The sequence below is a fragment of the Eucalyptus grandis genome, chromosome 1, assembly GCF_016545825.1.
Source record: "Eucalyptus grandis isolate ANBG69807.140 chromosome 1, ASM1654582v1, whole genome shotgun sequence".
Taxonomy (NCBI): domain Eukaryota; kingdom Viridiplantae; phylum Streptophyta; class Magnoliopsida; order Myrtales; family Myrtaceae; genus Eucalyptus; species Eucalyptus grandis.
The window spans coordinates 2,161,425-2,189,343 of NC_052612.1; the positions used below are offsets into that span (position 1 = coordinate 2,161,425).

A 27,919-nucleotide genomic window follows, 5' to 3' on the forward strand; every position below is an offset into this window, starting at 1 on the left:
CCCAACCAAATCATAAATTGAGGAGTCATATTAAAGCTACAATGGCAAAAATTAATTGAAGGACATACTGTGTCAATCAAGACGACAGCCAAGAGTACCCTTCAAGCCAAAGAAGAGAGAGAAATGAAACTACAGGATACCATGGCGTTGAGAGGGATCAATTGCATTAACAAGTCAGGAAGAGGAATTTAAATTATGTATTCATTAACATTGTTTTGCGGTCCTTTCGAGGGCAAACCTATGCTTGGCAGTCGTTAGTGCCAGGTGGGTTATAAATGATAGATACAGATTGCGGTAACATTTCCAAAATGGAATTACCATGACCATCAGGACCAAAGAATAACAATACATCGGTGTAGAGCGATCATCATCCGAACTTCAGGAAGCACAGAGCGATCTGATTGCTAATAATAGAGTGCTCTTGTTTTCACAAACTTACATTCCGTCTCTGAACAAAGAACCCTATTTGCAGAGCTCCTTTTCTCTTGGCTCTTGGATAGGAGTTGATAATTCCTTTCATCCACATCACTCATTAGAGGGAGGGGACATCATCCACAGCTCACAGTGAGGTCGGCTCGACATAGATGAATGTGTCCCATGTGGACAGGCTGACTCTTGCAATTCATTTGCCCTTAGAATCATATTGCCAAATAGGTCATGTGAGTGCCAACAGAGAAGTTATGTCCACAACCAGAAGACTTATACCTTCCAAACTGAGGCATATTAATCCAAATCATGGTATCAGGAAAACTAACTGCTTCATAGCATCCATTTCATCCATGAGGCATGTCAGCTTTTTGCAAGTCTTCTCATCGTTCCCCAGATAATTCCCCAAGGAGGAAAAGTCTTCGACTCCCATCATATGCAGCAATTAACTATGAAGCTTAATTCAAGCAGGATTCCAGAGCTTACTTGAGGAACGAGGATATGATCCCTTTCCCATTGAGAGTAGACGTCTAAGGAATGCTTGTGAACTCCTTCAATCTTTCCATCACACTGCATAAAAAAGGAAGAGATTCAAGATAAATGTACCAATCAGAAACAATAAACCGGACCTCACAAAATTTATCAGCATATGAATCTCAGAAATGATGGCAACATTTGCAGTGGCTTCCTATAAGATCACATTCTAAAGTATGGCACTAGCAGTATTGCCTTATGGTGTGATTCATTGTTTTTTCTATTATTTGAAATCATGAGTATAGGGTGAGAAGTAAGGTAGGAATCAAACTCAGGACTGCCAAATCCTCCTTTACTGATAAAGAAAGGAACACATGAAACTATTGTTTAGGGGAAATACTAAATCTCATAGATATCAGGAGTGATCTTTTTTGTTAGATTTGACAAACTCTCTTGAATCTAGCTCTGATGCGATGGTAATCCCCAGGTTCCCCTTTGATGAATGATATATTTAATATTCAAAAGGATAAAGAAAACGTACGAAACAAGATTTTGCCAATAAGCGGGATAAGTAAAAGTCTGTCATACCTCTTATTGAGGCACAGAGCTGGATTATCGAGTGCTCTATGGATGACAAAATCTTCGGAGCCCTTGTGATGACTAGAATCCTTCTTTTCTGCAATTGTACACAAACAGCCATTATTAGTCATTACCACAAACTTCTGCTCACACTCTAAACATGCAAAGCAGTAAATGCCACAAGTAATGATGGCCACGTTAATATTTTGATGTCATCCACCGAGTACCTTCTAAAATGATATCCATGGTTACAATGGTTTCTGTGATGATAAATCGGTCAACACAACAAGGCAACTCTACAATGGTGTAAGTTACTAATGGGCAATCAATCACTGAGTCACCATCCTTACATTGAAAAACTGATGTTTCCTCAAATATAATTTGACCAAACCTTGGGAACAACAACACTGTTTCAACAGTAAAGCATGAATCCCTTTTCTTCAATATGGTCTCTCTAAGGATAAAGCTGAGGTGGTATACCTTCATGGCCTTCTTCATTGGATTGATCACGTCCCAGATATGAACTCTCGTTCATTACTAGATTAAACCCTTCTCTTTGAGCAAATTCTTCCAATATATAACCTACCAAATTATAGGCAATTATACTTGTTTCGTCACAAGCTTCCTGGACAGCAAGGTATCGATTTATGAAAGTGCTTGGACTGTTCGAGACATCCCATTGTTGATTCTTCAGTTCATCGTCTTCAGCTTTGTGTCTCTCAAGAGACTTTGCACACCCTGCATTGGGTGACAGCAAAGCGAAGGGACCATCGGCATATGTTTTAGCAGCACTAAAGTTGCTCGATGGCTTTGAACTATCTATATCCATGCTATTCAAGCGTTCAGAACTCTTTAAGTCTTGGAATAACAAGGAAGGACTGCTATACCAAGCAGCAGTGTAGGCAATACTGGGCGAGATATCTGGCTCAGATTTAATAGCAGCAGCACTGTAAAACACTTTCCCTGGGGTGTGACTGGGGGAACCATCATCAGCCTTAATATTACTATGAGGCAGATTGGAGCTATCAGTAATAGACTCTCCAGTACCTTCCACTGGAAACAATGAATCAATGTTGTCAGAACTTCCACTATTTAATATTCTTGTATGTCTCTCATCTTCATAATCGGAGTTGGCGTCCTCATCACTTTCTTCCAACTCCTCCATATAAGCATTAGCGAAATCTGTATGATACCCAATTTCAGGAAGCAAATCCCAGACATTCTGCTTCATATGGGCACTAACAACCAAAATGCATTCTACTTCTTCTTCGACTTCCTCCTTAAGAAAGGGTGAAGGCGGTGCAGTTCGAGAATTCCTGTTAATAAAAGCCAGACACTCCAATAAAGACCTTGGGATCACATCCAAATCAGAGCATTCAAATAGATATTCAGTCAAAATGCTTTTGACTGCTGTTCGTAGACGACCATTTGAGACTTTAGCACTGGGGTCCAACAGTGACTGCAAAACTTTCAGCTCCTGGAATCTAACTTTTGAGTTCAGTAGCGAAACAGCCTTCACAATGTCATCCTGCAAACTTCTAATTTCTGAAGAAAATTGGTAGAATTCTGTTCCCACGGAACTTTGAAGGCCTGATGCTAGCTTTAAAGATAATACCGCTATAGCCATTGCTTTAGCTAGTGGTTCTGGTAGAAAATCTCTGGAACCAAGATCCAGCAACATGTTTCTACTAGTTTTCCTCACTTTACTGATCAGATCATCTCGGCTCCGTCCATTTTTGAAGGGCTCCAACCGAGGAACTCTCCCCTGTACCTGTCTTAGTTTCCTATACATTGCAATCAGAGCCGGTGTAGAAAGTTCCTCAAGTCTACCCAGAAGCTTCAAAGCTGCTGCCCTTTGAGAATGAGATGCAGGAGCTAAATGATTCAGACAGTTTCCTCGGAAATTCCGTGGACCATTAAAAAGTTGATAGAGCTTCTTTACTGTATCATTATCCCATTGAGTGTTCTTTTCAACATGATATACTCTACGGGCAGTTTCCCTAATAAGTTTCTTCATCTTCCAGCGAGTTTTGTCAAACTCGACAGACCCCCTAGTAACTATCATGGCAAGATTATAAAGGCCCTTATTGGTCATATCATTGAGATGAGGTAGAATTTCCTTTAGCATATTAGGCATGTCAGACGAATTAACATTTTCTGGAACACCACTGCACCCTTCTTCCATATCATGCGATAAGATAGCTTCTTCAACATGCATCTTTGCAGTCTCATAGAATATCTGAAAATGATAGACAAGGTAATATTACAGTGTAGAATAGTACAAATATAATATTAGGCTGGCATTTGGAATTTCCTAATGCCAGGCAAATGAAGAGATGCAACTAATACAGACCAAGGGAAGTGCCAACTCAATTAAGAACCGACTGCAAGGGAAGAGACCTAAATAAGGAACTTGCACTTGCTTTGGAAAAATATACGAATCCTCATGAGTACTTCTAAGAAACTGAATAGGGTAAGTACTTATATAACGCCAGAAAGCCACGTGAAAATGCAGATCATTCAAGCCAGAGACTCTTGAAGCTATAGTTAGAAGAAGAACTGAACATCAAGTAGTACCGATATCAGTAAATAAGACGAAGGAATATGTTTCATTCTACCCGCAACTAATGATGGTTGATAACAAATAGAGTATGCTTGGCACACTCGCAAAACTTCACCAGTTAAAACCTTTTTCACTTATAGTTTCTGGTGCACAGAAGATGTTTTAATAAGTATCTCATACTCAACCAAGATTGATACGGCCTGAAATGCTTATCTGCTACTAATTATGCTGGAGAAATAGAGGAAAATAAGACCAAATACAATCTATCACAATGAATCCTGAAATGGCTTGACATTTGACATAAGAACTTACATCATCTTCTCTGAGCATCGATTCACGCAGGACCCTGAAAATCCACCAATAAATTCCTAACATTAATTTCATTATTCTATATGGAAATATGAACACAAAGAAAAAAGCACCAGTGCAGAAGTAGCCTGCCCCCCAAAAAAATAAAGAACTTACTTTTTCTTTAAAAACTCCGGCCCTTCTAAATGCTTTAACTCTGACTTGGACAGTGGTAACCCCATCAACCACCTACACGCATTGTCAAAACAATACCGTCAACTCACAAAGAGAACATCACATATCTTATCGGTTCGCCCGAAGCCGATCGAATTGACCAGAAAACCTGAGCAGCACGTTGCTGTCCAATTTAACCCAAAAAGAAAACAGAAAATTTGCAGAAGGAAAAAAAAAAACAGAGAAATAGAAGAGAGAATTCGAGAGAAGGCTTCAATCCATTCCGCTAATTCAATCTTGTCGCATCAAATTCAACTAAAAATCGCCCAGAAAAAGAGAAAAGAATCAAACAATATCCACAAACTCTCATCGGTCCAACAGAATTCCATCTCCAACGCATCAGAGCACTTCATCGAGAAGCCCCAAATTAATCAGACTACTCATAACACTCAAAGCTGCTCCTTTTCTCCCTGTTCTGGGGACCCAATTCGTTGTCAAACCACTCAACAGTCCTAACCCCTCCGAACTCCATCGCATTGAAGCTATGACGCGCACAATAGCCGCCCCTACCATCGATGAACCACAAAAGACGGACAATCAAAAGGGTAGAGGCAGAGACGACCTTCGCTTGAGCGCGAGCTGCTTCTCTTGGTGCTTGATTTCCGACAGTATCGACTCGCAGTCCGTGTGGAAAAGACCCAGTCCCGCCATTGTCGATCGATCGAGATCGATCGAGAGAGAGAGAGAGAGGGGTTTAGGGTTTTGGTGGGGGATTGCAGCGGCTCGCTGATCAAACGGATTTTGGGGAAAAATAGGAAGCGACCCGGGAAAGAAAGAAACGGGTACCAAGAGATTCGAGTTCGATTTGGGTCGGGTTGACCCGATGAGGTAAAGGAGTTCTTTTTACTTTTGTTTTGATCTTTTGTTTGTGGCTTAAATCGATGGTATCATGGAAATCATGACACTCCATCACCCTTTTTATAGATAGGACACGACCACTTATTTCCAATAAGGTACGCTAATTATGCAATGCCCCATCTCCAAATAGGCAAAATCGAATCACAGTAGAATTATCAGATAAAATGATACGTACTCAAAGTTTGTTCAGTTTTTTCGAGCACATCGATTTCAATAGTTCTTGAGTACCGTGAGAATGACAATTATTTTCATAATTTATGATCAAATTTAGAAAGGAGATCATTATTAAACATTAGATAGCAAAAAACTAGTTAAATAGAGTCTACTAAGTTTATGTTATCGGTCACCTATTTAAACGTAGAAAAATAAAGGAGGAGAAAAAAACCTCCTGAGACTTGGATTTGTTTCTCAAAATAGATATCTTTAGAAAAGTAATTCCCTAAATAGATATTTCGTAAAACCACTTGCCAAAATTAGGCCCTTAGAGCCACATTACTCTCAAGATAGCGTTATTACCGCCTTAATCCTAGTCATCTTTCTCTCTCTCTCTCACCTCAAATTATTCAAATAACTTCTAACACTTTGCCTAATACTCATTCTCTTGCAAAATTCAATTTGTCATTAATAATGAAACCCATATCAATTTTTTTGCACGCATTACAAAACCAGGCTTTCAAGTTTGAATTCGTGATATGGATAAAAGAATGCATTTTCTAATAAGTAAAAGTCACTGAATTTATCTTATCACTAACTAAACCTTCTTATAGTCCTAATCATTACATTGATTTCGTTGGACAAGTTTCCCTTGAAAGTAAAGATTAAGTTTTTTCAAGTTGACCCTGATTTCGTAGGCTATGCCCGCTTTTATGAGTAATGGGGTGTGGCCAATCTCTTCTGGGGAGAAAACTGAAGGAAAACAGAGAGAAAAACATGCTAACTCAAGCTCATAGATCAGGTACAACCAACCACAAAGAAAAAATATGGAGAGAGAGAGAGCAAAAAGAAGAGATGCTATACAAGAAGGCTACTCAAAAAAAATATACAGGTGAAATATGGCCACTCCGTGTTAATTTCCCACAAGCCCGGAATTGGGAACTGCTGGACCCTCAGCTGGATTTCATCAGCACAAAATTGCGCTGAAAAGAAATAATGAAAAAATTGGAACCATCATTTCCAACCCGACACCACGGCATCCTGCACACATAAATAAGAGGGTAAAAGCATGTTTCAGCGGAAGTGTGAAATCGCTACAAGGACTTAAGCCAGCTATCATTAAAAGGCTACTAGTGTTCTGTAATGTCCCCCACAATTTGTAAAGATGACTTCATACAATTGCATTAACATGCAAAAAGATCTGAATGAAACCAATATGCATCAAACAATTTAAGCAAACAGGCTGAAATACATTCACATACAAGGATGGATGAGCAACTTGCTTAAAGATGTGCAGCCTAAAAGAATAGTCGCTCGTGGGGAGGTCTTCCAAACTACATTCCTAAGCAGGCATGACAAATCATTGTTGAAGCTAATCAGGCACTACCAAGTAGCAAGGGTAAGCCGTGAACTGGAAAAGAAAGAATAGATTTTCATTCATGACACCCCCGTAACACGCAAAGCGCAGCAGCTGAATGGAAAGCGAGCCTTCTTCCAAGAATGCTCTAGCATAAGTCAGCTTTGAGGGCTCAGCTTTGTCACTGATTGATGTTTTCTAAAAGTGCAGGAGTATATCCTAGAGATTAGTGTCTGAAGACTCGCTGGGAGCTTTGACGGATCCAGAAAGTCCTGTCGAACCTTGACTAATTATTCATATTTCAAGATAACTGAAGCCACTTCATCCGAAGAAAAAATGGGTAAGTTATATCTCTCCAGATACAAACCCATTTTAGTCCACACTGATGAACTCAGTAAACAGCATTGCCAAGCAGAATACTTTCTCATGTGAGCCACATATGTGGTTTTCACCAAGTTAGATACGTGAATCTTGTCAGGGATATGCATTTAATCAACACTGAACTTCACATATCAGATAAATCAGCAAAACTCAGATTTTCAAGGGCGAAAAATTGCACAGTTAATGGTGCATACCAGGGTTTTTCATGGTCTGAGAAGTTGGCAATGCAGGCAGTGACATTTCTGCCAGGTCGAACACAAAACCAATGCAGATATCAAAACCAAGTATGAGTAGAGCAAAGTAAGATGACAAAAGGAAGGAAAAGGTGGAGAAGAGCAAATGATCGACATGATTAGATATCACATTACCAGGAGCACATAGTGAAAGAGATGAAACTGATGACGATGAAGGCCATGGAGCTATAATGTTGTCATTCAGGTCACATGTGAAGCTGTACCCTGTCGTGTTGTCAAATATCACATCTGCAGGGAAGCTACGCAGTAGGCAACCTGCTACTAAAAGAAAGAAAGATTTTGGTTATTATCCATAGTCTTAATACATCCATTAGAAGACAATTCAGCATGAAGTCAATTTATAGCAACAAAAGATGCAAACCTTTTGCCACAAAAAAATGGATTTCCAAAGCTTGAAATTTTATAGAGTGAATTACTCGGAAGGTATTTTTTTACATATGAAAAAAATCATCAAACTAGGAAAAGCAGAGAACTGGGAAAGGAGTTGGGAAAAGGGAACATCAATGGAGAAAAAACTAACCTTGTTGTCCATATGCTGCATCCTCTCCAAGTACATTAGAAATGAAAGAAAATTAACTCAGTAATTATAAATTATCAATGACAAACAGCCTCAGAAAACATAAAAAAAGTCGGACAAAATTTTACCTTGAATACTAAAATCTTTCAAGTCAACGTCACAAAGCTCATATATATTTGTCATGACCCCGCCTTTCCGAAGCATTGAACCAAACATTGTTGCACATATTATTGCCTGTTTATTCGTAATCAACATCTGTCTCTGAATGCCTGCAATATATGCATTCAGCGAACTACAGCAGGAAGGGCTAGGAGCAGCTACATTACGGCATGCAGCGATTACTTCTGAAGGCTGCTTAAATTGCAAAGGGCATACTGCAAAGAATTTTGACACAAGTGAGCCAAACATTGAAATGATACCTCATAACTAAACTGATGGTGTCTGCAGAGGGTCAGTAAGACTCAAGATCAATAGATGTCACTCAGAAACTAGCAGAAATACACAAGCAAATTAGCCCCATCGAAAATTGAGTTTAAAAAAGAAACACTGATGTCTATGCACATATCCAAGCCTTATCATCTGAGGTTCCCAAGAAAAATGGAATGTTTTCCCAATAGAAAGTCAGCATGAAACTCTTCTCTCATATCAACATCAATAAAGAGGAGAGGTACCAAAAGTTTCCCAGTACACCTGATCATCCATGCACATAGCCTACCTTATGACACATACCATCACTGTTCAACTTCGTGCTTTGGAGAGATTAAACACAAAGGAAACTGATGAACCAAAGTCCCAGATAGCACCACATTGAGCCACAAACAAAGGACCTTAACCGAAATAGCTTAATAGTAGCTGCATGTGGCAACGGGGATACCTTTGTTGACCTTGCACGCAGATAATCTTCGAAAGGCAATATTTGCAGCAACCGATGGAAGCTTTCTTGATATGTATGAGTATACAACCCCTTTACAATCACTTAGTATATCAACTCGATTAGAGCCCTGCCCTGCATCTTTATTTTCAATCATCGACGATTCTCCCCCAGAGATCTTAAGAGCGGCTTCTGCAATAGCAGGCTGGCAGATCGGTCGGCAGCATTCTTTAAGGGTATCTACTGTGGTGCACGCTTCAAGTAGGCTGCTTGAGTTCACCATTTTCTCAAAAGTCGTAACATCATTTACAGGACATGATCCCCCCGTAAGATTTGCTGATTTTATCGTGCAGATTGAAGGTATTGTGGCGTTAGCTCCTTTGCTGATGAGGATACTCATGATATCAGAAAAACAGTCATTTGCAACAGCATTTGGCACCACCAACTTATCAGAGCTGATGCTGTAAAATCCCTGGAATATGTGGACAAGGCTACTGAACTGTGGACAACATATCGCGTTTCCAACAAGCATTGCCATGGGTTGAGCACAATCAGAGGCTGTCTTGCTTAGTATATCGGATAAAGCAGAGAAATTGACTGGGCATTTTCCTGATAAAACCGGCTCATACGTTGCTGGAAAAGTAGGATACATCGGTGGCAAAGTCTCATTTGGAAGTGGATATTGTGGAATAACAGCAGGAGATATTTCTATAGGGTAAAAGATGCCAGTGCTGGGGGGACTCGCTAACTCAGGCACGGATGCCATATGGGTAGATTCAAATGACATTTGCAATGCTACTACATCTCGGAAGCTGGATAAATAGATGATAAATAATAAGAACTGATGGCACATAGAGCCTGCAAAGACAAAATATCAATGTTTGAGATGTAAACTCAAGATAGAATATTTCTTTGAATAACTATGTCCACCACAATGATGATTAAATGAATATATAGCACAAAAACTCTGACAACCAACAAAATCTCACCCCTACGAAAATGATAAAATTTGAAATAGCTCATGGATCCACTATCCCTCTGGCAACATCAAGTTGCACAAAGATACTTCACAGATAGCTGTGAATCTTCCAAAATAAGATCCAGTCAAACAACATCACCTGCAGGCAACTAAAAGTTGAGAACAAGATGTAATGAGCAGCTGTAAATAAAAATGAGCAAATGTACACAAACTGTCACATCTTCAATGGAAATTTTGTATAAAAATAAAAATACACAAGTAGATGAAGGCAAATTAAAACTTAATCTAAACTAAATCCATGGAAAAGCTAGGATGAGTGCCATCATAAGTTTCTCCTGTCTCCTTAAGCGTCGGAACCGTACACCTTCCTTTCCACAATTGATTTTTCCACAAATAATGATTCAAAATATAAAATTCAAACAATATATAGACTTTCAGTGTTATTGCAAAAAAGAAAAGAAAAACTAGCAAAACCAACATGAACTTGTTTTGCTCGTTTCGAGCTGTAGAAGGGCACAGCATCTTGTAAACGTGTCACTACACACTGCTAAATTCGCATAAATAGTTGGAAAATGTACTTTAGCTGAAGAAACAAAATTAACAAGAATTTTTTTTATGTCAAATACTGGACCCATTAGCAAAAACTCAGATTAAACAAATTCCAATCAGCCACGACTTATACTAGTCTGCCCCCAAATCCAACAAAATAGAGAGAGATAAACTAACCACTCTCCATTCAACTGTTTTCCATTACCCATTGCAGAATTAAGCAAAGAAATCCCAGAGCATCATTTCCCTTCAAGAATCACCCATAAAAGTCCAGAGATCAGGACTCACGACAAAAGATCTAGTCATTTTTACTTCCCTAAACCGTCTCGCCTACCATATGAACTTAAATGCCTACAGCACCAACTCCGAAATTTGTTTTAAATAAAAAATGGCAATTCCTGAATGACCCCAGGCAAGGCAAGGCGAGTTAGCGACCACTTCAACTTCCGATAACTGAAAAAAAAAAAAAAAAAAGGACCCATTCTTTGCATTTGCCTGGAAACAAGAACCCAACACAGAGAACTCAAAACCATCAAGCTAACCAATGCTCTACACCGTCCCAATTTGCCCGACCCAGAACCACATCTCAACTGATCTTCACCGAGAAATGCTCATACCAAGCTCAAACTAAGCTCAACCATCAGCAAGAACAACAACAATGTTCCCAAAAAAAAAAAAAAAAAACATAAATGTGAGCTGATTCCACCAGCTGTCGGAACAACCAGAAAGCAAGACAACCAATTTCCATCTTTTCCCACGGAACGAAAACGAGGGCGAACGTACCCGACGACGTAGGACCCATGAAGCATTTCCGGGACCAGAACCAACCGATTTTCCCGGCGACCCACCAAGATCGGAGCCGTGAAACGACCCAGAAGCCGAATTCAGCTGCTCCTTCGCGCTCGATCCACGGAGATGGAGAAGCGGAATGGGAGCAGCTCGCTCGCCGAAACCCTAACTCGGAGCTACCACCACTGAGCTCACTCGGAAGAGAGAGAAAGTGTAGAGAGAGAGAGAGAGAGTCAGTGAGATAGTGCGTCTGTTCCGAGACAGGAAGACAATATTATCGGACTGTCTGTCATGTTAAAAGGAGAATTATAATAACACCGCCATTATTATATCTATTATTATTGTTCCCCACCATATCACCTCAAAATAAAATATAAAAATAAAACCCTAAAATATAAAATATAAAAAAAAAATGAAATTTTTTAAGTATACTGCATTCAGCCTTTCTGCTACGTGGAACATAGGAACGGCCCAATGGCCTGAAAAATTCTAACTTGGGTACCTTAATTTTATGATTTTTTTTATTCAATTGGGAATTATAAAGGGAAAAAAAAAAACCGCTTTTTGTTAATGAAAAAAATTTAATAGGATTGATTATTTATGGGTGTAAGGAATGGTAAAGTGGGTAGATAAAGTGGAAGCTGCAAAGCAGCGTTTAACAACTTTATTTGACCTTTCCTTTTATCTTCGTTGAAGAAAAAAATAGTAAAAGGAAGGCCTTTTTGGAGCTGGGCTTCAAAAGGTTGGCTTCAGACTGCCCCTTGTTTCCACATTTGGCAGATTTGGGACTTTAGGGTTTTTGACATTAATTAAATGTGAATTCAATTAATAATCTCAACTTGCAAAATTTTAATACGTGACTGCAAAATAATCAAAGATTTCAACGTGTGGTCAAAAACAAAGAAGGGTTTCAATGAAGTTTCCCCATCATGCATTTATGGCTAGTTTGGCACCGCCCTTTGAGTGGATTCGGTATAATTTGCCCTGATTATGTATAAAGTGAGACCATGCTTGGTGAGAAGATTCAATCATAAGTTTCTTCATTGGTTAGTATAGCAAGCATGGGAAAAAGCTAGGGCCTTTAGGTGCTACAACACCAATTGCGGGTTCAAAAACTATATGTTAAGCTACCTCCAGCATGGTTAGTTACCGATAAGTCAAAAGAAACTCCTCAACTACTTCTATCTGTAGTTGGCAGAAATCTATTGCCCTAGAGGAAGATGAGCTAGGGTTTGAAAGAGTTGCTACCTTTAGTCAAAGACTCCCGTGACTAAGCTAGCATGAGATGTTCATTTGACCAAAGATTAAAAGTAATCATTAACGAGTTTAATGGACTTACATATTTACAGGACTATTCATAAAGAGGAGACAGGTGGGAAAACTGTTTATTAAGTTCTACAATCATTATATGAATGTCAATTCATTCATAAGTTTTTTTCAATTTTGTTTGTTTAGTCTTATACCTTCACTCGAAATTCCAATATGATCCTTACCACCAATTTTTGCCCAAAATATGTCATGTAGAATTGTCGATGATGATTGATCGCCATGTCGGTGATTTCTAATGAAAATCGGCTTGAATGATAACACTGGAATTTCGTACAAAAATATGATTAAATTAAAAAAATTAAAAAAAATTATGACTAAATTAGTATTTCTACAATAATTTAGGATGATTGGATCATTTTCCCTAGCAATTGCCATAAAATTAGAATGGTTAGGTGGCGATGTGGCAATAAGTGTTGTAGCAATAGAAGTAGGAGTGATAGCCAACAAAGTAATAGGGACAATACCAACCATAGGAGGAAGATACAAAGAGAAATAGTGGTACTAGAAGTAGAAACTTTGCATTCTAAACTCCATGTTCAAATCATAATTTTGTTTGATATATGCAAGTCAAATTAACTAAATTTCTAGGTTTGATAGAAGATAACCTTTATTACAATATTTTTATAGCCTCATCTTCTCTATTGGATTTAAGGTGAAACCTAAACAAAAAGAAAAAAGAGAAAGTGCATGAGGATCAAATGGAACAAGGAAGCTCCTTCTACATACGGGGAAGGTGTCAAGGTGAAGAGGCAATCCTAAGAAGCCGTGTCCCGTCTCATCTCTACAAAAAAATATTTAATGATTTTGAATCATCGTGTTAACAGCTTGATGTGCTGTGTATTTATTTTTCCTTACATCCACACATAAATTGACACATGTCTACATTGTCACTTCAACATAAAATTAAATAAGAATCTAACCCCCCCCGGTCTCTCTCTCTCTCTCCATCAACAAGGTAGATAGAGTGCCAAATCTAGTAAGAGAGAAAACATGATAATTCACTTTGTGATTCCTAAAATCCTAGTATTTCGATTCTCTAGCCAATTTTGTAAAGTTTCAACGTGAACCATAGAGATACAGAGAAAAATGAGTTTCAACTCTCTTACTGTTTTTGTAGACTTTTGACGTGAACCAAGAGAGTTACGGAGAAGAAAGAACTTTAACTCTCTCACTATTTTCATGTAGCTTTTATGTGAACCAAATGATTACGGATGAGTCATAAAGCTTCAATATGAACTAAAAAAAACTGAGGAGAAAGAGACGAAGAGGGTAAAATTTATTTTTTTAAATATCATTGCCTCTCATTCTTCAAGAATCAGAAAAATCTTTTTCAAATTTGATTTTGCTTATTTGAAATCTAGGTTCGTCTCCTTCATTTTTATTTATTTATCTTTTCCCCTCTCATTTTTAATTTCTTCTCTCTATTTCTTTTTTTTTTTATTCTCCTCCATCCTTCCTCAATAATTTTTGTTTAATAACACATTAGCATTCAAATATTATTTTATATTTAATTATCACTGTAAATTAATTAATTTAAGAATTTTATTATTCCAAAAAATTGTCTTTATACTATGAATATTAGAATTTATTTGTATCCCACCCTCTCCATGAGACACTTTTATGTAGAATGTATCCCTCGTATATCCATCTATAATCCTTTTTTAACAAGGGATACGGAATAGATTAGCCTAAGAATCCCAATCACCAAATAGTCCGCTCAAAAGTGGGCCATTATGGAGGAAGCACTTTCCCATCTTGGGCTTGGGCCTTTCTCTATTGTTAAGTTCAATGTAAGAGAGTTTAATTATATTTATCCCACATTTTCCATAAGATATTTTTATTAAGACTCTATCCCTTTGTCTTTCCTATCTTTGGCAGGACCAAATATGGAATAGACTTTTATTCTGCCTCTTTGACAGAGACTAAATACGAAATAGACTTTTATTCTGCCTACCTTACGTGGCCTAAGAACGAACAGTCCACTGAAAAATGGGCCATTACTGAGGAAGCACTTTCCCATACTTGGGCTTGGGTCTTTCTCTGCTGTTAAGTCGAGTGCAAGAGAGATCAACTATCAGACTTTATGTTTTAGTCTCGTGAAGTTTTTCGTCGACCAAAAGTTGATTATTAGAACTTACACCCGTAAGACTTACATGCAATGTCAGCAGAAATTAGCTATTGATCATTCATATAAAGAAAAGCGTCTACAGCAAGTTGTAAAATCATCAGGACACATCCCTGCTTCTTTTTCCAGCAAAATAAGGGAATCGAGTGAATGATTTGGCCCCTAAAACAACGAAAGCCTTTTTCCTCCCTCCCTGTTCCGTAAATCCGACTTAAATTTACAAGAATTCATGATAAAATCGACTCCATTGCCGAGCCCCCTTTCTCCTCGGTCCACAGAAACAAACGTAGGACTACTGCCAAAAGTGAATTATGGACGATGGAGAATGAATGTTCAAGAGATGACAAAGTGCAATAAGACTTAGCTAATGTGATGCGACTCCCATTCTGCATTGAATAATTTGTAAGTTACCTCATTCAAATATATTTGGCAGCAGTGTAATTCCATTGCTACGACAAAAAACAATTAGCATTCCTGTAACTTCGTCATTCACATAAAGAATTTTCCTGCCAGTGCCGCCTATAAATAAATTGCAAACTGCCAATTCCAATGCTAAAAGCTAAACAGTGCTGAGTTGTTCTCCAACTCGGTATTTGCACGAGCAACTAACTCCAGCAGCTGTCATTTACCCTGCTCCGGCGATGCAAGTTCCACTGCAGCAGTCCTGCAAGAGCGCTAGGCTTTTTCTGGACCCACGAGCCATGACAATGTATGATTCTCCCGAAGCCAAATTAAGCACTGCACCAACTCTCAGGGCGATCGGCAAAATATTACACTAGCAAAGCAAACCTAGTAACAAAAATTTCTGCCACGCAAAATTTTTCACAGCCGAATCCTCCCAACGCATTCAACCTCCTTTCTTCTTTACTTGCCAGCAATTCCTCGAATAAAGTTTTCTCCATCCAACTCTTCAGAGTCCCAGCTAATTTGTTAGGAGATTCTCAACTGGAGCCACTGGCTAACTTTGCTTCAGCTGCCAGAAGAAAATTGCAAAAGAAATGTGGGAGGGATCAGGCGTCCTAATTCCTTCGTGTTTTTTTCCTCTGTTTGTCTTGCACCCGATATCGCTCCCGCCTTTGCTCTCTTTGACGCTTTCTTGATACCTGCTCATCTTTGGCCTTCTCTGCTTCTAGCTCTTTTCTCTTCTGTTCTTCCTTGAGCTTTCGTTTCTTCATCTGTTGAAAAGAGAAAAGAAGTCCATCTGGAAACTCAACATACTTGATGATCCAAAACAAGAACAATGAACTTTGCATTATCGATTTCTGTCAGAACAAAATGGAGAAAAACGTTTTGACATCTTTTAAACCATGATGAGAAGCAAAGGTAGGCAGATATCAAGATGATACTGATACATGCAAAATCTGGCCATCCATGCCAAGCAAACCAAGGGGCTCCAGATAAAATGTGAATAAGCAGAATTTGGCAAGAGGAGAAACCAGTACAAGGGATCTCTTTTTAAAAGCTAAAAGGTATTGGCACTGTCAACCACATCATATGTCGTCTTATGCAACTAAAGTCTCACAAAGTATACCTTCTCATGCCTAATTAGTTGTAGGTGTTGAACAAGAGCATGAACTTTTCTCTCATGGGGTTCCATCACTACTGCTCTTCTGTTCTCAAGGAGCGGTCGACTCCCACGAGGAATATCTTTTGGTTTTGAAGCAAATGGAAGAGCTGCCTGTAATGACTTGGGAATCACCAATGGGTTGAACTTTCTTGGCTTCCTTTCAATTGGCTGTTGGATAAAAATCAATGAAAAGAGTTACGAATAAGAAGAAGAAGAAGGAAGAAGTGAACACATAGCATTTCCAGTTTGCATTAGTCCCCTTTTGGGTGAAAGGATTTATTTCCCAGATGGGCTCTGACCATGCGCTCTAAGTTACCTTGTACAGTGAATCCTTATTAAAAGGAACTGGCAGATTGTGCTCCCTCCTCAGTTCTGCTACAGTTTTCATTCCTTGCCATGTCTGGTCACGAGGCTGCAATGCAGTGGTCAATGGGTTGTAAAAGGAAGGAACTTCAACTTGGGTCCATGCACGCAAGAAAACAATGTCGCTCATCAGTATTTTGTCCTCAAAGGTGCATCTGGCTATCCCTTCTCTAAGCTGTCCTCCTTTCTTTTTTGGTTCATTCCCTATTTCCTCTTTTGCAGCCTGCAAGACACACGTCAAACATTATCTCTGTGATATAGTGCACTCAGCATCTTGACCTATGCATATCGTAACTGTTTTCAACCCCCCCAAAAGAATAAAAAAAGCATCTCATGCTAGAAGAATAGTCTATTTCACAGAATCAGCCTTCAGCAGCAAATTGTCACTGCATTTTAAGGCTGCAGTTATATATCTAAGTCTGCATTCAACCTGAAAAAATGCCACTAGCCTCATTACCCTTGTTGTCCAATCAATCAAGTATCAGCCACTAAGAATGAACATTATCAACATGGCTGAAGTCTATATTTAAAAGGATTTTCACAGAAAAATTTTCTGGTAATGCCTTATTTCACAATTCAGCATATCTAAGGAAGAACAATGAGACTATAAAGAGAGATGTTTCCTCCATAGGAAAAGTAAGAATACTTGATCAATGGAATTAATCATTGGATGAGGGCAGATGTGACTAGGATTTTCAGACTAGCACTATGTGCAAGAAGAAAACCCTCAACTTTTATGATTCTCGACATCCTTTGGCTGGTTTATATTGGATGAAAATAAAAACACAGATGGATATGAAAGAATCCCAACGGATGGTCATCATGAGATTTTTTAACTGTTTCATTTCTGTAAGGGGAAATATTCATGAATTTCTCAACATCTAAGAATTAGTTTATCCTGTTTCTGCAACTTCTCCTGGAGCTCTCATACATGCTTGTTTTAGAAGTAAGAGAGAAAAATCAGGTTGAACCAAACTTTAGACAATATTAATTTTGTACAAGAGTTGGACTTCAAGCTCATTACAGCTCACCTAACAAGATTTATTGAGCTTTATTTTAACGAAGTTGCAAAATTTAGCAAAAGAAAAGGTTCATTTACTTTGACTCAGTTCCTGTTCTTGCAATCTTTGCATGCCCCAAGTAGCATGACGAACCTCTACATACATGCAATTATACAGGAGACTTTGAATTCCCTTTTCTTTCTTGCAATAAGTTCATATAATTCATCAACCAGCCATTCTTCTCCACTTTTGGCCCAAAAAAAAAAAAAAATAAAAATAAATAATAATAATAATAATAATAATACTAATAAAATACCTTCTTCACTTGACCTCGAATCCCACTAACAGTTCGAACAGCTGCACCTTCAAACCTAGCTATTTCAAGATCTGAAGTAAACATATCCTTTATGAGTGCGGTCTTCTTGAAGATTTTGCAAGGGTAACCAACCAGCTTAATTTTCTTCACTATGCGTGCCGCATGGTTGAACTCAAGGACCACAGCAGTTGCTGTTACCCTGAATGATGCCTGGATAAGCAAAATATTAAGGTAAAGATCCAGGTAATATACCGGACCGCCACGCAAAACAAAAATCATATCTAGAATAGGCCCAGCAGAAACAATTACAGCAAAGGAAAAAGGAATCCAGTTTCTCAGAATCTAAAAATTGAGCAAAATGTAGCCAATAGTTACTTCGATTTAACATTTTCCATCATGATCCACATTAACTATGTCAAGATAGAGATTGCATTACAAGCAAATTATTCACCAAGATGGATGCGCCAGAAAGACAGAAGTGAAAGCAACTGTGTCCCATTTTAAAGATATATGTTGAACATTAACTATAAGATGCATAATTTTGTGGACTGTGGACCTAACGGCAAAGTACGATACACCATTATCATTATGTATAACTTCCGCATGATTCTGATTTCACACATTATCCATCAAGATAAAAAATGTCAAGTCTTTCCAGCATAGGGATGATAACACCAGTTACTCATCCGATGCCAATTGATCAGAGCAACACTAAACAAAATTGAAGCCAACTTAGAGGGGACAATTACCTGATTGTTTGATAAGTACTGGACAGCAACTACCCCAGTGTTTGGAGGAGCTAGAGGACCCCAGAACATGGCAAGGCAGTGCATGTGTTCAGGGGTGTACTTTAACATTCGATGCCTTCCATTACTATCCTCTATTGCATAAATAGGTATGGTTTGGTAACGCCTCCACCCAATAGAAACGATGATGGGGTCTCTTGTCTTCAGTACTTTCTTGTGCCACCTATGCCTCTTCAACCTTGCCTGAAAATGAAAACACAATGCATGAGAAGAGCTCAACCAAAGTTTTAAGAAACAAACATGATCCATTAGCAATTAAAATGTCCACAGTTAAGCTGGTGGGCTCAATCGGCAATTCCTCTCACTTCCCTGCTATCTTCTTTTATCTATTCCTTAATCTACTTATCATCCGCATGTCTAAAAGAGTAACAATTAATGGCCTATGGAATAATCATACTCTGTGTTGACACTAAAACAATTGTGTTATTGGATGGTTAAAGGGAATTTTGGGGAATAAATGTAGGAAAATTTTTAATTTTTCACAAGAAATTTGCAGGTCATGCAACAAGACCCAGAACGAATAGAATAGTGATACATATAAACACATGGACTAATATCCAATAAGAACCTCCAGTCATACTGTTTTCAAGCTTATAGAGTCCCCAAAACTAAAAGAACATTACATTTGAACGTATTAGCCACCAGGTGGCTTTGATTAGACCTGTTAGCAGAAGAAACTATATTTCCAGTATAGCAGCACTGAAGTCATAAGACTAACCTGCATGTATCCTGTATTCTCTTCACCAAGACCAATTCCACCAACCAATATAGGATGACAGGGATCAAAATGTTCAACCATCTCAAAAGGAACATCATGGACCTCCAATCTTAAGTATGTACCAGTTCGGAAACCCTCAATCTCTAATCGAGTAGACTCATCCAGGTCATTGAGTTCAGCAATATTCAGCTGCTTGCGAAGTTCAATCTCCTCCTTCAACTGATTAATTCCAAGCACCAACAATTAAAAAAAAGCAGTAGTAAAAGCATTGAAGAAAAATGATCCCAACGTTTTACCTTGTCAAAATATCCACCTTCATTTGCTTGACTTCGGTTAATCTTTCCCCTATGCTCTTTATCCGCCTCTTCCTCTGGTGATTCAGATCCATTATATGTAGGGACGCTAGTTAAGGCCAACAGAATAAAAAAAGAAAAGGCACCATAACTTAGCTCATAGAGAGAGAGAGATTTCCATAAGATTGTCCCAGAAAGTAATGACCCAAATGTCAACAGGCTAGTATATGCATAACTTCTGCTGATAATAATGGGAAAAAAGTGCAACTGGAATAATGCTCAGCCTGGTGAGGGGGAGAGAGAGGGGGAGAGGGGGAATGGTGCCCCGGGGGGGGTTTGCTTTGCCTTTTCTTTATGAAAGAAAGGAAGTACTATATCATGTATAAAAGGATATTCAGAATCAAATTTTGCACGTAGAGCAAGCTTCTTCAGCTTCCTCTCTTCAATCGCAGAATCATCTTCCTTCTGCATTGCAGTTTTGCCAGCTTCTCTTGTTGGATGACTTTCATATTTCTCTGCTGTTTCTAGATCTTCAAAGTCAGCATACACAACGTCATCTTCATCGCTGTTCGCCTCTGATATCTGGTTTCTGTTGGCTGCTTTAGACCAGTCCCCAGTCACAAAGCGGTCACGGATGCTTTCAATAACTTCACCCTCTTTCCAGCTTTTTATTGCCCCATAATTGGTGAATTTAGAACAATCTTCATCGTCAAGATCTCCATCATCTGGTCCTTCTCTCGATTTCTGCAATCCAGGAAGTTGTGCGTGGGAAAGATGCATAGCACCAAGGGATAGCTCTTAAAATGGCCACAACATGGACAATAGAGGGCGAGAAAAAAATTCAAACAGATACACAATCAAATATTTACCTTCTTTCCTTCTTTCTTTGGTGTAAAGAAATCATCTTCCTCACTCTCTTCACCTTCACTATTTTCCTGTGTTTGACTCGCAGGAGTCGACACTGAAGTAGATTTTCCATATACGACTTGCATAAGGTTAGTGCGTTGCCTTGAGACAGCCCTTTCCAACAAGGATTCTTTCCACTTTGAAACGTTGCCCATGTCATCTTCTAGAGGGACAAAGAATGAGGTTCATAGCTGAATAATGTCCCAAAACTAACACACAGAATAAAGTCCTAATATTGACACGCATCTATAAAAGGTATTTGCTTTTTCTTTTTCAATTGACTAACAATAAATGAGATATCAATTCATCAATTTTAGCACTTCACTTGTTACTCCTTCAGGTATCTTTAATAGCTTCAAGTAACAACTTGCTTTCTTGTTTCAAAAGGCCCTATAATATGAGTATAGTAATCCCAAAGTGAGAAGATTGTACCATCTGTTTCATGATCTTCTCCACCTTCATCTGAATAATCGGAATCAGAAGGTGAATCATTGTTTTCATCATGGTCATTGTTGCCATCTTCATCTCCATCACAGGAATCCTGAGGATTTGAAGGTACAAAAATTGGGCATCATGCACTGAGATTACAAGCCAGTACATAATTCACGACCTGATTAACACCCCTCAAGTATCTGTATGCAAAACCCACGCATAGAAGAATATATAGAGAATCATATCCAGTTAATGCATAAAAGCACTGTCATTAATGTTCAAAGACATTATATCACAAAATTATTGCTGCTTTAGTAGACAAGAATGGCTAGCTTTTTCGGTAAAGAAGCGACGCCAACAGAGTTCAAATTTGGGTTTCAAGGGTTAAGCTTCAGAAGTAAGGGCTGGAAATATTGCTTTTTGGATTTACAACTTTGAAGTTTGAAAGTTGGTGTTAGGTAGTCAGTAATTGGAGTTTTGGGAATTCAAGGTCTCAAGAATTGGACTTGGATTTTGAGATTGCAAGTTACCTCCTTGAATTTTTTTTCTAGAAAAGAGATGCCATATATGCGCTTAAAACATCTGAGAGCCAGAAAAGAAGATAGCTTGACCAGCTAATGATTACAACAACAAAAAAACACATGCCATCCATAAATGCACCCAAAATTGAAAAGTTTTAACTTGAACCAGTTGCAAAAAGCGAATTATCAATTTCCAGCAATGGCATTGTAATATTCTGTATGATGAGCCAGTGTATTATGTATTCTTAAACCTGTGGCATCAGAAACATAAAACTGTTTGCCCTAGGATGCATCATCCCCATGATACGTTCTTGAGATCAATTTCTAAGATCTGAGAAATTGTGCCTAGTTGTGGTGGCATTCACAACTGCAAATACTATAAGTAAAAGAGCATACAAGATCAAATTTCTCCATTTTGCCACATCATGCAATGACAATGAATATCATCAAACAACAATAAAATTTAATTACAATTGATTATAAGCACTTACAGCATCCATATAATCAGCTTCATTTCCAAACATGGCTTTTCTCCTCAGCCTTCCGCCATGAAACTCAACATGTTCCTTCAAATTCTCCTTAAGAGAAGCGTGTCCTTCTGATGGATCACCATCCTCTTCATCGAAATCACTTCCATCATTCCCAACCCTTGCATCATTCTGAACGGCTTCATCCTCATCAGTAGGTTCTGAAACATCAGCATCCTCACTGTCGCTATCACCAGATACAGCATTGTCTCCATTGGCAGGCTCTCTTTCAGAATGATGTTCCAAATTGTGTTGAGCTTCTGGCAAGATATTGGGTTTCCGACCAAAAAGGTTGATGAAGCTTTGTTCTAGCTTTTCATCGATTGAGTACTTTGTATTCTGGAGCGATCTTACCAAAGTCTCACCAACATCTTGGTCCCTTCCTACTTAAATTAGAAAATAAGAACTTAATGTCCCTGTGAATAGCTGAAGGGAGATGCAATACTTTCTCTACCAACTTTATGCATTACACCAAAGTCAACAAACATCCAAACAAAGAAGAAGAATCTCCATGAATTGCAAATGCCATCCCCACTTAACCACCATCACTTTTAATCTCTCATGCCCCTCAAGTCACAATTACTATCTGATCTTTCACTATGCAGCAAATAGGAGCCCGATGATCCATAAATATGAAAATCTGATGTAACCATATATTGTTTTAAGAATGAAGGTTTGCCTTCGATTCCGTCAAATTGAGTTTGGAGGCAGTCAAATAGGATTACTTTACCCCATGTCAACACCTCTCTAGCAGTCGCTCACTACCAGAAACGGTTTCCATATTCAATCGTAATAACATCTCATGATGATACAAAATATTAAAGTGAAACATCACCCAACTACAACACACAAAAAAGATAGTCATTATCCATCCATATAATTTGCTTAAATTTTTGTCTGGTCCTTGGAACTTTCACCTGCACAAAGATTGCATGGTGGCACTTCCTCTTTAAATATAATGAAACACTTTGAGGGCTCGATGTAGCTGACATGTCACTGAAATCATAGAAACCTTAGTTGTAGTCTTCTGACTCAATTTTACACAAGTGAAGACTAAAAAAAGAAGTTTCCCTTGTTTAATGAAGCTCTAAGGTACTTTTGCATTTTCGAAACTTTTTTTACTGTGGGATACTAATTGTGACTACATTCAAGGATCTTGCCATGACAGGGGAGTAGGTAATTGCAAACCATAGGATATACTGCAACTTACTGCAGGGCTGACATTTGGAATCTATCAAAATCTCCTCGGTCATCAAAAACTTGATTTTTGAAGGGCATAGTGGAAACTAAGACTAAATTGGTTCAAATTCTATATTTACTTGTGTACGTGCACATTTCTATAACCAAAATAAAACTGCCAGGGAAGTGAAAAAGCTCCAAACCTTTGCGTTTGGGTTCCCCATTTTCATCATCAGCTTTTGAGAACTGAACAAAGTGATCATTAATGTTTATGTAGACCGCATCCTTGTCATATAGGAGGTCCCCAAGTCCAGACATAGGAGCATAAAACAGTTTCTCCTTATCACGGAGTCCCTTCTTCTTAGCAGCTGATGGTAAGGGACAAGGATCAAGTAAGCTTGTCACACCAGCCAAACTGTAATCTCCAACACCAGCAATATGCACCTGAGGTGTGATAACAAATCGCATATGTAAATTAAGAATGCATGAAAATTTATGCCTACACTAGTGCATGAACCCGCGCTTTGCGCAAGAACAAAATCATATTAGATAAATGAATGAAAAACTACGGTGATCTCTGTTTAGTTTATAAGAACATTCCTGATTTATACGATGTCAGTAAAATAGTCTCACATTCCACTGGATGAATGACATTTCTTGTTACACCATGATTAGATATTTATTTAATAAGGAATTATTTTATACTTGGAAACAAACATAATTCAGTAACCCATTTTGTTAATGAATTCTTTTTCATAAGCATATATATGGCTCTATTCACCTATAATTATCTAAATCATTAGATGGAAGTCAATGCCAAACTTGACTTTTCTAGATAGTCTTATATCTAATGGCACTTTCTAAGTGATACTTCTCTAGACCCTTGCATTAACACCCCTTAATGAGGTAACGCAAGTGTTTGCATGCAAGTCCCTTCATTTGAGGTTGAAATCTAACTAAAAATTATTTAAAAATGATACAAGTCAATTTGTTGTTAGTTCATAACTCACTTCCTTGCAATAACATCTTCCCAGATTCAACCAGCAACAAAGATCTAGCAATTCTTTTGTCGGGTGGACAGAAAAAGAAAGGATGGGGCAACCATGCATGGTTTATTCCAAACCCTCTCAATACATTGCCACAATGGATCCTCAATGTGCAAAAAAGAAAAAAATGACCATATTCTATAACCTAAGTAATCAAGTGAGAAAACCGTCAAAGAATAAATTTCTGCATATATTCACACCCAGGCTCCAAATAACAAAAGAATCAGACATCAAAGTTCATCTCATAAATTACTAAAACTCACTTTTTGGTTGGCTTAGATGTTTCCTGCCTATTAAACATCACAAATTAACAGTCCAACATCTTTGCAGCAATTAGAGACAAATAATCATCAATTACTCCTTAGAAATATCTTGACTATTCAGTATATTCCACAATAGCTCATATCCTTCCTGCATAAGTTATAATTGCAGGAAGTAAATAAGGTGAAATCAATTACCTTGGTTCCCTTCTTTAGGTTGCAACCTCGCAAATAGCCATAAACAGTAATATTTCTGTCACACTTTTTATCAATGCGTATTCTTTCAGGAGGAGTAACATCTTCAAAACGATCAACCAATACATATGGATGAGTAGTTCTCCAAGATAAAGGGTGAAACTTCATAACAGAGATGAACCTTGCAAGATTGTGAATCTCCCGTTTAGTATACCTAACCAGATAAGCAGAAGAGAAAACAATCAGTCAACGTAGCAGAATAAGGCTCTAAACAAAGCATGTCATAACAATAGGCACTCACCTCCCATGAATAAGACCAGATAAGTAAAATAACTTTGCTCCATCATATATTTCAGTCCAGAATCGATGCTTGAGCCGTTGTTTTGTTTTCTTAAGCTTCTTCACATCCTTGAACTTATCAAGGTGCGTCAAGACTCCCATAACCTTTGGGAACCCATGTACTTGCAAAATATTAAGGAACTCAAAGGTTTCCTGAAAAACATCAACAATGAAAAAGGAGTATCAGCAATCATTGACATGGCATCTTGATAGCAAATTTTAGGATAACAAGCAGTTCCAAATTTTTTAACTCGAGACAACTTAAACTTTCAGAACATACATTGTTAACGCATACAAACATAGTTTTGTTCATAATATTTTCTGAAATTTAAATGAAATTTATTTTTTCGATTGGAAGGAAAAGGTGTGCCTTTTGCTTCAAAAGCATAAACAACGCAAATAAAATTATGTAGCAATTCAAAGTTAGCTCCCTAATAGAACCAAAAAACTATCATCAAGACAAGTTCTGGGCTGGGGCCAAGCATCATAAGGAAAAAAGCAGCGGATAAAAGGCCTAGGGCACAGCATGACTTCTAAGAGAAATACACTCTGATGCATGCAAAGTGACAGTATATATAAAATATTGAGAGGTGGCCTTTTTGTTAGCTTTTCCCTTTTGCTCATGATGAGAGTTTGTTCTAAGCAATAGATATGCTGAATAGTGCACTCACTTAAAGTCATTTTTGTAGAACAGGCCAAGAAATTATATATAAGGATCTCTGGCTTTCTTGAGTTGATCACTTAAATTGCTAAAGAGATTCATCTTCCATAATTCATTGCTGCTCACTTACATTCACTACCAACATATTCCTTGGAGCAAAATCAAAAGATAACAGCATAAAAGCTAGAACTATCAACACCCAAAAAGAATATATATATACATCACATGATAGGCATCATCATTGGCAGCTACTTCACTTTCACTTTAACATTTAATCATGCCAATTCACTTTTTGCCAACAATCCAGCTTATAATTCTGCTGGGATCCAAATCCTAGAACCAGATGCATTTTACTGATGTAGACATTACTACCTTCCCATAAAAATTGACTAATTGATCATGGCACTATGCCTGCACTCGCCCACTCACTCACTCACTTTCCCTCTCCCTCCCTCCCTCCCTCTCTCTCCAACACAAAAATGCACCCACAAGTTTGGGTAGGCAGGTCTGGGCATGAATGTATGAGCAGGTCTGGATGTGATCGCATGCTTCTGTGAGTTTTGTATAATCACATCAACAAAAGTTCTTCCAAAGGCAACAGAAAGAGACCACCTTGGTAGAAACTCAACTGCTCAAGTTTGACCCGTGAAAAGTAGTTGTCATCATGACCTCCGACTTATAAATTGTTTACTTACCGTGTTACTCAACAGGATCCCATTGTAGTACACCATTAAACAATTCTATTAAATTGCACCAAAACCGTCCTTATCAATTCAAATGCAAGGCAATCAGGGTTTCATGTCCTAGAAAGGCCTCCACCAAACCCAATACCACATAAAACCTAACAGGTCTGTCAATTTGCCAATACTACTGATACATTAGCAGATAAGGCTTCCATGGTGGACAAGAAAAAGGAGCTCCCTTTGAGACAAAGAAGAATTAAACTGAAGGTGCCGCCATGTTTTGTGAACTAGACCATTATCTACTACTCTCATCCACACAACAGGTTTTTCTATCATAAAAAAGAATAAAGAAATCTTCAAGCAAGAATGCATAGCTCCAATATCTCACCATTTCAAAACCATAGCTTCCATCTATGAGAAGCAATGCCAGATCAGCAAATTTTGCAGCATCAATCATGCCATTGATATCATTTGGGCACTCCACAAACTGCAGCCTCCTTTGCTTACCTTATGAAGCAAACATATGGAACGATAAGTTAGATCAAAAACAAAAAGAAAGGATCTTATCGCATGAATGGAGCAAAGTGCAGCTGAACAGAACCAATCTATGAAACGTATGTACCAAAGCATACAAATCGTATATGGTAGCTACCAAAAAGAGCGTAATGCATTAGCATAAAAGCAAAAGATGACCTGACACGATCGTAATCGGACCACGAACGTCGGGCAAATTATGCTTAGTATAATGCTTCACCAGCGACTTTATCAAAAGAGACTTCCCAACCTGCAACAAACAGATTCAAGGAAACCAGCATCAAACCTCAAGACCACCTCCCCATCCAAACTCTCAAGCACCCAACTCCAATCCCAACCAATCACCACGCGACAATGTCGATTACCTTCGGCGGCCCGTGGACCAGAACCACGAACGGAGGGGGCTCGCCGTAGGAGCGGTCGATCGAGGGGACGTGGAGCCTCCGCTGCTCCTTCTCGACGGCGCGCGACTGCAGCCGCTTGGCCTTGACGGAGGAGTTGAAGGCGAAGGCCTTGGGGTTCTGCCTCTGCGGGTCGCCGCCGTCCCCGTCCCCGCCGCCGCCGACGCCGCCCTTGCCCTTCTTCCTCTTGTCGGCCTTGGATTTCTTCTTCGCGGTGGGCCCCGCCTGGCGGGAGCGATGCGCCTTGTGCGACTGGTCAAGGCCCGCGCCGTCCGCCGCCATGGCTGCGATCGGTGTCGGCCTGGCTTCGGACTTGCAGGAGTCGCAGTTGCACTAGAAAGAAGAAGAAGGAGGAGGAAGAGGAAGTTGTTAAACCCTTCTTTGGTGAAGAAGACGGGCTGAGCAGTTCGTAGGTTTAAGGCATAGTCGGCGCGTGAAGAAGTCG

General features: G+C 38.7%; 3 protein-coding genes across 12 annotated transcripts; all 3 read right to left on the reverse strand.

Annotated features, from left to right (window-relative positions):
* Positions 1-30: 30 nt before the first annotated feature.
* LOC104414022 lies at positions 31-5,254 on the reverse strand. The gene is made up of 6 exons (XM_010025361.3): positions 5,127-5,254; positions 4,508-4,579; positions 4,355-4,388; positions 1,960-3,718; positions 1,489-1,576; positions 31-996 (listed from the first exon to the last, which is right to left on the reverse strand). The coding sequence occupies exons 1-6, from the start codon at positions 5,213-5,215 to the stop codon at positions 957-959; spliced, it is 2,082 nt and encodes a 693-aa protein (XP_010023663.2). The 5' UTR covers positions 5,216-5,254; the 3' UTR covers positions 31-956.
* Positions 5,255-6,329: 1,075 nt separating this feature from the next.
* Positions 6,330-11,550, reverse strand: LOC104452834 (uncharacterized GPI-anchored protein At1g61900). 8 transcript variants are annotated; one of them, XM_010071678.3, is made up of 8 exons: positions 11,267-11,549; positions 9,945-10,073; positions 8,959-9,813; positions 8,213-8,458; positions 8,088-8,102; positions 7,682-7,822; positions 7,508-7,555; positions 6,335-6,616 (listed from the first exon to the last, which is right to left on the reverse strand). In XM_010071678.3, the coding sequence occupies exons 2-8, from the start codon at positions 9,976-9,978 to the stop codon at positions 6,543-6,545; spliced, it is 1,413 nt and encodes a 470-aa protein (XP_010069980.2). In that variant the 5' UTR covers positions 9,979-10,073; positions 11,267-11,549; the 3' UTR covers positions 6,335-6,542. The 8 variants fall into 8 exon arrangements, with proteins under 8 accessions (XP_018724655.2, XP_010069980.2, XP_010069258.2 ...); XM_010070956.3 differs by having other exon boundaries at positions 7,682-7,825; XM_010070353.3 differs by having other exon boundaries at positions 7,682-7,828.
* Positions 11,551-15,110: 3,560 nt separating this feature from the next.
* On the reverse strand, positions 15,111-27,881 carry LOC104451912 (ribosome biogenesis protein BMS1 homolog). Of its 3 annotated transcripts, none has more exons than XM_039310705.1 (17): positions 27,439-27,881; positions 27,233-27,323; positions 26,928-27,046; positions 25,158-25,348; positions 24,860-25,070; positions 23,559-23,799; positions 22,141-22,559; positions 21,129-21,237; positions 20,660-20,859; positions 20,185-20,534; positions 19,794-19,890; positions 19,498-19,716; positions 18,723-18,962; positions 17,974-18,183; positions 16,610-16,879; positions 16,258-16,461; positions 15,111-15,901 (listed from the first exon to the last, which is right to left on the reverse strand). In XM_039310705.1, the coding sequence occupies exons 1-17, from the start codon at positions 27,754-27,756 to the stop codon at positions 15,746-15,748; spliced, it is 3,645 nt and encodes a 1,214-aa protein (XP_039166639.1). In that variant the 5' UTR covers positions 27,757-27,881; the 3' UTR covers positions 15,111-15,745. The 3 variants fall into 3 exon arrangements, with proteins under 3 accessions (XP_039166639.1, XP_039166644.1, XP_039166636.1); XM_039310710.1 differs by having other exon boundaries at positions 20,660-20,856; positions 22,141-22,562; XM_039310702.1 differs by having other exon boundaries at positions 22,141-22,562.
* Between the last annotated feature and the right edge of the window lie 38 nt (positions 27,882-27,919).